The following is an 11,069-nucleotide window of genomic DNA, read 5'->3' as shown; positions in this document are numbered from 1 at the left end:
CATAGCCTAATTTTTTCCTGTAATTTCCTATATTTAATTCAAATAATAAGACTCGCATGATGTCAGAGTTTTCAAAGTGCACACGTAAAACAGCATAGAATGTGATTAAAGAGAATATTAAACATTTCAGGAGGTTGCACCGAATCATTAGTTGATTGCTGAGAATTTGTTCTATAAACATAGAAGTATAGATTTCTTAATGTGTTTTTAATGTTTTTTTATTTTCAAAAATAAAACCAGTTTTATCCAAATTCTCAAGAATCAGTGACTGCCCATGGCATCATACATACGAGTCCTATGTTGTTTCAACATGTGTGATTGCTAGTGGTGGAAAGTAACAAGTGCATTAACTCCAGTTCTCAGTTCTGAAATATTTTACTATTTCTATTTAATGTTACTTTCTTCTTCTGTTTCACTATTGTTTAGTAAGAAATATTGCACCTCAACCTTTATAATCAGTTATCAAATGTTCCTGAGAAACCAACAATATCTAAGTAAAAAAAGGGTAGCCTACCTTAACAAACATTAATTCTGTAACAGAACATTTCAAATAAGATGATACTCTGGTCACTGTATTATTGCAGCTTTATATGTTAATGTAGAAAAAAAAAAGATGGACTAAAGGTGCAAAGCTGCAAAATGACTGGAAAATCTGTATTAATGACCAACATGATCACTGACTCTAGCTTTTCTGTTGAACTCGGTGTGTCTCATCACTTACGCTAGTATACCTTAAACCTGAATTGAAGAAATTACGTCAAAAGCTCACGTAGTGTCACTGTGAATGCTGAGTGTCTCTGAGTCAGTCATCTTCCAGAAATCTTACTGAAACAGTGGACTGACTAATTGATACTGTGTAGACTGTCAGAGTAGCACTGTCATCAACACATAAACCAGACAGAACCTGAAACTTCAAGATTTTTTCCATTGTGTTAAAGGGATAGTAGCATTTTTTTTTTTGTATGATCTACAAATAGCCCCTAAGTACTTTAATTGTAGTAGAAGACTCTCTGCACTCCTCCCGTTAGCAACGCCAGCCCATAGCCCTGCCCAGAGATTTACAACATGCATTGTTGTGAATGGACCCAAAGAAACGCCCTATTTTCGCAGCCTAAGAGAGGTTTTACCTGAAAAAAAAAACACAGTTCCATTGTTCGCTATAATATAATTTTTTCCAACTCCTCAAAGTGCAGGAAAAACGCAGTTTTTATTTGGACCGAACCAACTGCTGATCGGCGGGCGCTAACCCTGGGCCGGAGGGATACGTAAGTTGGTTAGGTCCAAATAAAAACTGCCTTTTTTCCTGCACTTTGAAGGGCTGGAAAAATTTATATTATAGCGAACAATGGAACTGTGTATTTTTTTTCACATAAAACCTCTTTTAGGCCGCGAAAATAGGCTGTTTCTTTGGGTCCATTCACAACAATGCATGTTGTAAATCTCTGGGCAGGGCTATGGGCTGGCGTTGCTAACGGGATGAATGCAGAGAGTCTTCTACTGCAATTAAAGTACTTAGGGGCTATTTGTAGATCATACAACCCCACTTTGAAAAAATGCTACTATCCCTTTAAGTGACTAAAACTTATCTTGCAAGGAACAAGCAAATATTGGTCATTACTTTAAATATAATCTTTAAACATGTTACAATGATGTTAAAGTGATATGAGGACTCCAGATAGAGATAGAGACAGACAGAGCAGCCCCTCTTGTAACTCCAAGTCAATATTTCACCCAGAACACACTTAACATTTTGTTAACAGGTGAAAGCAGTACAACTTGAACTTGATTTACGCAATCTATCTACTTTGTTTCGGAGACAAATACATTCATTGACATGCCAATTAAGCCCAAATGAACTCCCGCACCTCTTTTCTGAAGAATACACCTGCAACAGCTTCAAGGCTGCAGGCAGGTCGTGACAGGGTGTGTGCGCATGTGTATGTGTAATTGTTTTCCATTGACACACTTTTGTACCAACTTGAATTTTTGTCTGCAGCTAAACCAAGGCATCAATAATCACTATCCTATGAAGTGACCTGCACAAGTGACCATTGATATGTGGCCTAAAAGACTCAAAAAACTGGGAAATGTGTAAATCAATAAATGAAAACAATAAAACTGAAATAAAGTAGAGAAGATTGATGCCATGTCAACAAAGGAAAAGATATAACGAAATAACAAATTCCATTATTAATGAAAGCAAATAAAAACATAATAATGTGTTGTTTAGAATCAGTAGGAAGCAATGTTCCTATGACAAAGAGCTGCATTATATTTACCTTCTAAACTTAATTTTGCAAGATTTAAAAATACAAGAGTACTGTAACATGATGCCAAACTTAAACCTTTTCTTCTTTTTTTTAACAGATTAAATATTAATCAGAAACATCTATTTGATTTACCTGAACAATGATTCTGCTACAGCTCTCATATCTGTTTTTTTTTTTTTTTTTTTACTTTGCAGAATATTGCAACACCATGGCTTTCGTGCACCGCAAGTACATATTAGTTCTAATGAACTGTTTCTCTGTTCCGGTGAACTAGGTGAGTCGGACCACACTGAAATCCTGCCTTTCATGTGGAAGGAAAAAATGTAAAAGTGAAAAGCGTCCAAGCCGCAGCTAAGATTTATGACCTCACTTCATTGTTTTATTGTCTACAGTGGCAGTTTCATGTGTGTATTTGGCCTGATGCTTAATATTTTATTTATTTATTTAAAAGGGACAATACACATTAATGAACATTCGTACGTGTGCACAAATGTAAATGCGTCAGAGGTAGCAACTTGCTAATTTGCATCCGTAGTCCCTTGGCAGGTAACACACAAACAAACAGAAATACACAAGAATTATACAGTGGTTCACAATCATATACACATTCATACCTATACATAAAGTGCATGTGATCTATAAAGTGCCTGATATAAAGTGCCAGTTTCTAAAGTGCAAGTGCAAGTTTAAATAGGTAAAGTGCAAGTCTAAATGGATGGATCCAGAATGTGATGGCCCACACCCGCCGCCTGGGGTGGACCAAGACATTGGAGACTACAGTAGCAGCAGTTGTGCCATTCACACACATACTTACAGAGATACAGTAAATTGCAATATAGAAAAATAAGACAAATGCAGTGCATGCATACATACGTACAGTATATGTAGGCATGCACTGCACAGTAACAAGAAAACCAGACGAATGACCACACACAAAAAAAAGGCAAGTGCAGTGCACGCATACATACGTATATGTAGGCGCGCACTGCACAACAAAACAAAAATCATGACAGCCAAAAGTATAGAGTAAGGCAGACAGAAACAGAGCACGGCACATGTGTCGCGCTCCGCGAAGGTCCCGCCTAGTCATTATTACAGACTTGATTTGTTTTAAACCAGTTTTTGAGGTGGACCTTGAAAGTGTTATAAGTGGTGCTTTCCCTCATTGTGCTTAAAGCAGAAGTAAGTGATATATTTGTGTTAATATAAGTCTTAAATAGTTATATCTTCTGACTGCAATCACTTACATCGAGTGTTTGGACCGAAACACGGGTCTGTCAGTCACTCTGCTCTGCTCTGAGCCGAGGAGAAAACATTTATCGTATCCTACAGTTTTTATCCAATGAGGAGAGAGAACGGCATGCAGGGCTGTGTGTGCAGCCAAGGGACGCCGTGAATGTGGTGACGTAGGGACGAGGACTGTCATGGTGCGTTCAAGGAAACTCGTAACAGTTCGATCTGGTACGAGTTCACGAGTCGTAAGTTGTGAGTGGCCGTTATAGTGACTTTCACAGGTAAAACAGGTCGGAAAAACACGAGTGGGTTGCCTGAAACGCTACAAAGTCGTAAGTTGTGACTTGAAGCTGTAATTTACGGTTTCAAAAGCCTGCCTGGAACGCAGCATTAGCGAAAACGACCGGATCGCTTACTTCTGCTTTAAGTGGGTCAACAGCTGATTACCGATCAACAAAACAAATGGTTCTACAGCCATGTTAGGGCAAAGATCCAAAACACACTGTTTGTGTCTCTGTAAAATGGATTCATGACTTTCATGCAGTGTGTATTATAGTACCTTGAAGGATACTTATTGTTTGCATAAAGCAGAAGTAAGCGATCTGATCGTTTTGGCTAACTTCTTGTCAGCCGATGGAGTTAGCAGCCCCCACCCTCGTCATGGATCTATTGGTCCTCGTCCCTACGTCACCACATTCACGCGCATCCCTTGGCTGCACACACAGCCCTTCATGCCGTTCTCTCTCCTCATTGGATAAAGGTTGTAGGATACAAGGAAAGTTTTCTCCTCGGCTCAGAGCAGAGGAGAGTGACTGACAGACCCGTGTTTCAGTCTAAACACTCTATGTAAGTGATTGCTGTCGGAAGATATAACTATTTAAGACTTATATTAACACAAATATTCTGCATACTTCTGCTTTAAGTTCATGCATACGTTATCACCTTTTACCTATGAAGTGACCTGTGTAGTGACCTTGAGGTTGATCCATATTAGATCAGAGCATCTGTTTATTTATGGTCTTGTGTTAGTTACGAACTTTACATAGGGTGCAGCCTTTTCTTGTTGAAATCTGACTTAGAAAAGAGCAAAGTAAGTTCTCAAACTAGACTCACCAGTGGTGGCATAACTTTTCAACACATATACCTAACAAACAGACAACTAATGTACAGTAAGTACACATTTCATGGCACTTTAGTTTAAGATATGCATAAAAAGTCAGTATGTTTGCACCCTAACCCTAACCCTATAATAAAATGATAAAATCATTATTAATCAATTTGTTGTAAGTCAACATATTCCAAAATTAGAAAAACCTGTAAATGAGTAACTTAAAAAAAAAAAGTAGTGGAGTATAATGACATGTGTTGAAACTAAATGACACCCAGTCCCTGACAACAAAAACCTGAAACACACTTAACACTTAAAAACCATTTCGCAACAGCTATTTGTTCATACTTTCAGACTGGGTGGGTCTGATTGCTCATGTCAGACCCACCTAACGAATCAAACACGGCATCTGGGGTAGTGAGTTGTATGGGGTGGGGCAAAGGGTTATATAACTGAAGAGGACTGCAGCTGGGACACAAACACTGAGCTTACGCTGAGAGACAGAAACACTAACAAATGGAAGGTGAGCTTTGTCTTCATCTGAGCTCTTTGTCTCCCACCACTAGAACTTCACTTTTTCCTCCTTTTTTCCATCCATGATATTGGATGAGGTGCCATCTAAGTTGTGAATGCCATTTTTTTTTTTTACCCATTTCTTTAATCTTTTCTTTTTCTTTGCAGATCTGCTGATTCAACATGTCAACCTGCAAAAAACTGAGAACCAGGAGAGGCACAGGACCGAGGGCTTCATGGGCTCCAAAACCCTGGTGGTACGAAGAGGAGCCCCATTCAGGATCAGTCTGCAGCTGGCAGGCCGACCCTTCAACCCCACCACTGATTCTCTGAGGATCAAAGTCATGCTCGGTAGGCTGCATTTAGATTTAATCTGGGTGTTTTTCTGACTGAATGCAACTTTGAGCATACAACAAGTTTGAACCACTTCAATTGAAATGTCTTTGCCTAATTCCTCTCTCTCCCTTCCCCTCAGGCCGTCTGTACATGATGATACCAGTCACCTTCTCCAAGAGGGCTTCTCCCTCCTCTTGGACAGCTTACATTGACGAAGACAACGTGAACCTCTACAAGCCCTCCGTCTTCATCTCCTCTCCTGCCTTTGCCTCAGTTGGACGCTACAAGTTTCAGCTGAGCGTCCTCTCCAGGGGCGGCCAGCAGAGGAGCGGCTTCGGCAAATTCGTCCTGCTGTACAATCCCTGGTGTCGTGGTGAGTGAAAACATCAAAGATGGTGGGGAAAAGTAGCTTTGACATTTAATGCAGTTACACAGACACCTTACATTTCTGTCAACCAATGTTCAGATGTCTGTTACCTTTACTAAATAGAACAAATATCACCATGACACTTCCCAAGTTTATCACTTACATTAAGACAAACATTTTTTGTATTACAAATTTAGTCAATTTTTATGTTTAAATATGTAGATGAGGCAATATCTGATGAAATATGCGCTAATTTGCATACATTTCCAGAACCTAAATCTGAAAAATGGATAAAGCCACTTTCAAAATTCTTGTTTCATTTTGTTGACATATTAGAGTCTGAAGTTTTTACAGAGGGGATTTTGGATATCTCTTTTTTATCACTCTGTAAATGAGAAAATACTGTCACCAGCCCCCAAAAAATCTAATTTCGCCATGCTTTTAGGAATAAAATGTTATATAAATCAGGCTTTGAATGATATATCAACAATCCCCTCTGTAAAAACCTTCAGAGTATAGACAGGAATAAAACTGGAAGGTTTGGTGTCTGTAAGTGCTGCTGAAGTGGAGATTTCAGGCTCTCATTTTGAGAAAACAGCCTTTAAAGACTTGTACTGTAAAATTCCATAGACTGTTAATGTAAATCTTATATTTATGATTGGTTACGGATACGGATGAGATGACCATTTTTGGAGCCTACATCATTGTTCAGGAAAGAGAGAGCTTTACAATGATACCTGACATAACATGGGTCAGACAACAGGCACAGCACAGTATGTCACAGTAGCTGTTAACTTTTTGTGAATTTAGGAGAAATCTACCAACAAAAGAGACAAAATGAAGTAAAATAACCACCTTAATGTGGATGTTCTACCACTTCTTTTGACTTTTCTGAAAGAATACATGTTAAGGAAGAAAAATAGGCCAAAATCTCTAAATTGATCAGTGCATGAAAAAACAGTGTAGTGTACTAAATGCAATGTCCATTTGTTGCAGAGGATGCTGTGTATATTCCCTTTGAGGACCAGAGAGAAGAATATGTTCAGAGCGACTCTGGGTTGCTGTTTATGGGTACAGCTATGAACACTGCAACAAGACCATGGTCCTTTGATCAGGTATGGAAATGATATCAGCTGAACTGAGTATTGAGAATTTCTTTCTTTCTAAGATGTAAACAGAAGTTCATTGACGCCTCTCATTTCTTTTCCCCTGCCTGTAAAGTACGAGCCCGGTGTTCTGGATATTTGCCTGAACTTGCTCCAAATCAGCCCTCAGCACCAGAAGAACCAGAGAGTGGACTACCTGAACCGGAGTAGCCCCATCTACATCAGCAGGGTTGTGTCTGCCATGGTGAGCAAAACATAAATACTAACTCAGTGCCAATGTTTTATTTGTATTTACCTTGTGTGAGAACACGAGTGCCACTCCACCTAATAAAACAAGTTCTTGCTTGACTCAAGACATAGTGTTCTGCATTTTGAAAAGATGAACACACCTTCTGTGAAGCTTAAAATAGTCTCACATAAGGATGGTGTAACTCCTTGCAGCAAAACAACTGATAGAACTATCATTAATCTGTTGCTGCTCAATTGTCTTGTGCCCAGACCTGTCTTACCATCACTGGGAAGTGAGGTGGAAAGATAGAAAATCATGTTTCTTCTCTTTCCTGTTTAGATCAACTCCGAGGATGACCATGGAGTCCTAAAAGGGAACTGGTCAGGTGAATTTGAGCAAGGAGTGCATCCTTCCATGTGGACGGGGAGTGGGGACATCCTGACACAGTGGTCCAAGACCGCTCACCGCCCGGTCAAGTACGGACAGTGTTGGGTGTTTGCAGCTGTGATGTGCACAGGTGATTATGTCAGAATGATTCAAATCAAATCAAATCAAAGAAGTTGTGAAAATCAAACAACTTTCTAAACGCAGTCTAAGGCCATGACTCACATCTCGTTTAGTTTACACACTACATTTTTTCCCCATTGTGCAATGTTCAGATACTTTCATCATTGTGTAACACTTGTACGTCTGTTCTGATTATATCTTTCAGTAATGAGGGTGCTCGGCATTCCCTGTCGTGTTGTCACAAACTTCAACTCTGCTCATGATACCAATGCCAACCTGGTGATCGAGGAATATTACAGCGAAACAGGGCAGAAGCTGAAACACAGCAAAGACAGCATATGGTCAGTAGTGATGTAAACAATGTCATTTACACTTTGTGTGACGTCTTTTCCTTTGGTCACTGGCTTGTCAAATCCGTTTTTAAACTAACTTGAATGACATTTATTGCACTTTATGAAGCAAAAACAATACTTAGTGATTTCTGTTTTGAACTGAACAGGAATTTCCATGTCTGGGTGGAGTGCTGGATGGATCGTAAGGATCTGGGATATGGGATGGATGGCTGGCAAGTTCTGGACCCGACACCTCAGGAGAGGAGTGGAGGTGTGTGAGAAACATCTCTGATCTCGTTATTTATCAAGTTTGTTGCTTTTTAATTCCTCTGATCATTAACTAAAATTGTTCTAACCTTTTTTTTAATGTTTATTTCTTCCCTTGATCCCAGGAGTGTTCTGCTGTGGCCCAGCTTCAGTCAAAGCTATCAAAGAGTGCTGTATCGACCTGCTTTATGACATCCCCTTTGTCTATGCTGAGGTGAATGCAGATGTCCACACTTTCATAGTGAGCCAGGGTCGGGTGGTCGGCCACAACAAAGACACAGAGAGAGTTGGATCTGTCATATGCACCAAAGCTGTCGGCTTCCCCAGACTCCAGAACATCACAGGAGACTACAAACCCATCAAAAGTATGATCCAAAACCCCAAAACACTACTTAACTCATTTACAGATGTGGCAAAAGTTGCTCTGCTCACATTTACTGTTTATCTTTACAAAACAGGTCCAACTTCAACACTTTCATCAAGAAGCTCCACAATGTCAGACGACTCAACAGCGAGAAGAGGTAATTTTTCATTTCTAATATGAATCAGAGTTATCAGTTGTTTAAACACACGTCATCTCACCCTGTCGCCCATCTTCATGTTTATACAGAAAGTTCATCCAAGGGAGTGTTAGTCTTCCTGACCCTGGATAAGGCTCCAGTTGCTGGGAATCCCATCAGCTTCACAGTTAAAGTCGTTAACAAGCACAGCACTGCCAGGACGATGAAGGTGCATTTCAATGCCCAGGCCAAAGAATACAACAACAGCCCCTTGGACACCTTCTGGGAAACACACGGCACCCTACAACTGGCACCCAAAGAAGGTAGCCTACATTTATTTTTCACTCAAAAACTCAAATTTTCACTTCTGTAGGAAGGGACTGAAATTGATTTCACACACGCTCTTCACTCTCTCTGTCCCTTTTTCTTTACAGTTAAGATGCTGAGCCAGCAGATCCTCCCAACCCAGTATGAGGACGTGGTGGGAGACAACCTGATCAGCCTTGCGGTGGTCCTGGAGGACGTGTCCAATCAGGAGCGATTCCTGGCCTCAGAGGAGTTCAGTATCAGCAGCCCACAGCTCACCATTCAGGTACAGGATTACAGCATTCATAATATTTCTCACCAGTTATTTTATTTGAAGGGGTTGAAGGGCCCCAGTATATAACTTATTTGGCTTTTTATTAGCAAAAATCAAATATTTCTTTCATAAATACGTATTTCACTGAAGTTGAATCACACCCGCATACAAATGAAAGCTTTCTCGTACCTTAGAATGAGTTGTTACAAGTCGTTACAAATACACAAGTGGGCGACGCACCGAACCGTGGCGGCCATGCTGCATCGCCATTTTTTACGTTGAGTGGCAGCGTGACCGTAGGTAACCAATAGAAACTCAGCGGAGCTGTCGGAGGCACTGATGTTGCATTCAGGTGCAGTCAGGCAGACGGCCATCGGCAAACCAACCGGATGTCATTTTACTCCACGAGAGAAAGACGGTAAAACGTGGGTCAGGTAAACAATACGACATCACCATGACAACATATTGTCACGCCTGTATTGTTTTGCCTCGTGCTGGCGGACCACTTGTTTAGACACTTGTTTATCCTGTTACATGCAGCGTCTGTTGTCTGTCTGACGTCTGCCTGATTTCACGTGAATGCAACATCAAGAATACGTTCAGATATGCAACCGCACCGCTAGATGGGGGGAATTCCTACATATTTATTTGGGGGCTCACTAACCACATTTCTCCTCCAGGTTTCAGATGAAAAGTATGTCGTTCCTAACAAGAAGCAGACTGCCGTTTTGAGCTTCATCAATCCATATTCTCACATGGTGAGTGGAGAACTGACTGTGGTCGGGGCTGGGCTGATCCAAGGCAAGGCTCTCTTCAGGTAAGAACAAGGAGTAGGCTTGTCTGTTTTTTGATGAGTGTGTTGAATGCCGTAGGCACCATAGTGATTTATCACCATCACAGATGTTTACAAAATGAACAACTTAATAGAGGGTGTCACTGTGTCAGAGCAGTGACACTTATTGGAGGAATGTGGACTATTGTCTGTTCAAACAGGAGTGGCTGGCTTATGACATTTTCCAATAGTTTCTCCAGGGCTGGGCCAAACATGCAGTGATCCGTTATTAAGTGTTTATGATTACAGGTGTTTGCTTCCTGTGGACAAAATATAATCTGACATTATCATGTAACCTTTAAGTAAATTATTTGTTACGAAAGTCTGAACATTTTACATAGGAGCAAGTGTCAGCCATTCAAAAGCACTACAGTAGCAGTGTTGCCTAACAATTTTAGTGACTCATCTCCATATCAAAATGTAAAAAAAAAAAGAAAAGAAGAAAAAACAAAAAGATTATGACAAATATTCTTATTCTGCGGGTAATGGGGGCGGGACTAGATAAGCTTTTGCTTCTCCCGCTTTCCCTTTCGGCCATGTGTTTGTATTATTTGAACGAAGATGAAGTGTGATGATGATGATTTAAATTGACATGCCCGAAATAAACAAATTGATTGATTGATTGATTGATTGTGCAGGATGCTCCCAGTGCGTCCAGGAGGAAGAGTGCAGCAGCACATCATCTTCACCCCCACCATGCCAGGAATAAAAATGCTTCATGCCAACCTGTTCCTGAGAAACATCAACACCACAATCAGAGGCTTTGAGATGGTCGTGGTCAACAAAGCTTAGATCCCCTTTTCTTTGCTTCAGTTGTCATATTGGAAGCAATGCTTACATTCATTTATTTATGATACACATATATGTGATATAATAAATAAATATTATA

General features: G+C 40.2%; 1 protein-coding gene across 1 annotated transcript; it reads left to right on the top strand.

Moving 5' to 3' along the window:
* Positions 1-5,091: 5,091 nt before the first annotated feature.
* tgm5l (transglutaminase 5, like) lies at positions 5,092-11,025 on the top strand. Its single transcript, XM_085777708.1, has 14 exons — positions 5,092-5,134; positions 5,293-5,475; positions 5,600-5,833; positions 6,824-6,942; positions 7,049-7,177; positions 7,502-7,679; positions 7,875-8,010; positions 8,169-8,272; positions 8,394-8,633; positions 8,727-8,789; positions 8,879-9,091; positions 9,203-9,360; positions 10,029-10,165; positions 10,819-11,025. The coding sequence occupies exons 1-14, from the start codon at positions 5,128-5,130 to the stop codon at positions 10,970-10,972; spliced, it is 2,055 nt and encodes a 684-aa protein (XP_085633834.1). The 5' UTR covers positions 5,092-5,127; the 3' UTR covers positions 10,973-11,025.
* Positions 11,026-11,069: the final 44 nt, after the last annotated feature.

This window comes from Trachurus japonicus, chromosome 5 (genome assembly GCF_045865225.1).
Source record: "Trachurus japonicus isolate A0001 chromosome 5, Traja_1.0".
Lineage (NCBI taxonomy): Eukaryota > Metazoa > Chordata > Actinopteri > Carangiformes > Carangidae > Trachurus > Trachurus japonicus.
The sequence above is the reverse complement of the archived record's forward strand: the minus strand, read 5'-3'. Positions and strand labels throughout refer to the sequence as shown.

Coding starts and splice junctions, on each gene's coding strand:
- tgm5l (XM_085777708.1), top strand. Junction 8,634..8,726: donor AGACTACAAACCCATCAAAA/GTATGATCCAAA, acceptor TTTACAAAACAG/GTCCAACTTCAACACTTTCA. Junction 9,092..9,202: donor ACAACTGGCACCCAAAGAAG/GTAGCCTACATT, acceptor TTTTCTTTACAG/TTAAGATGCTGAGCCAGCAG.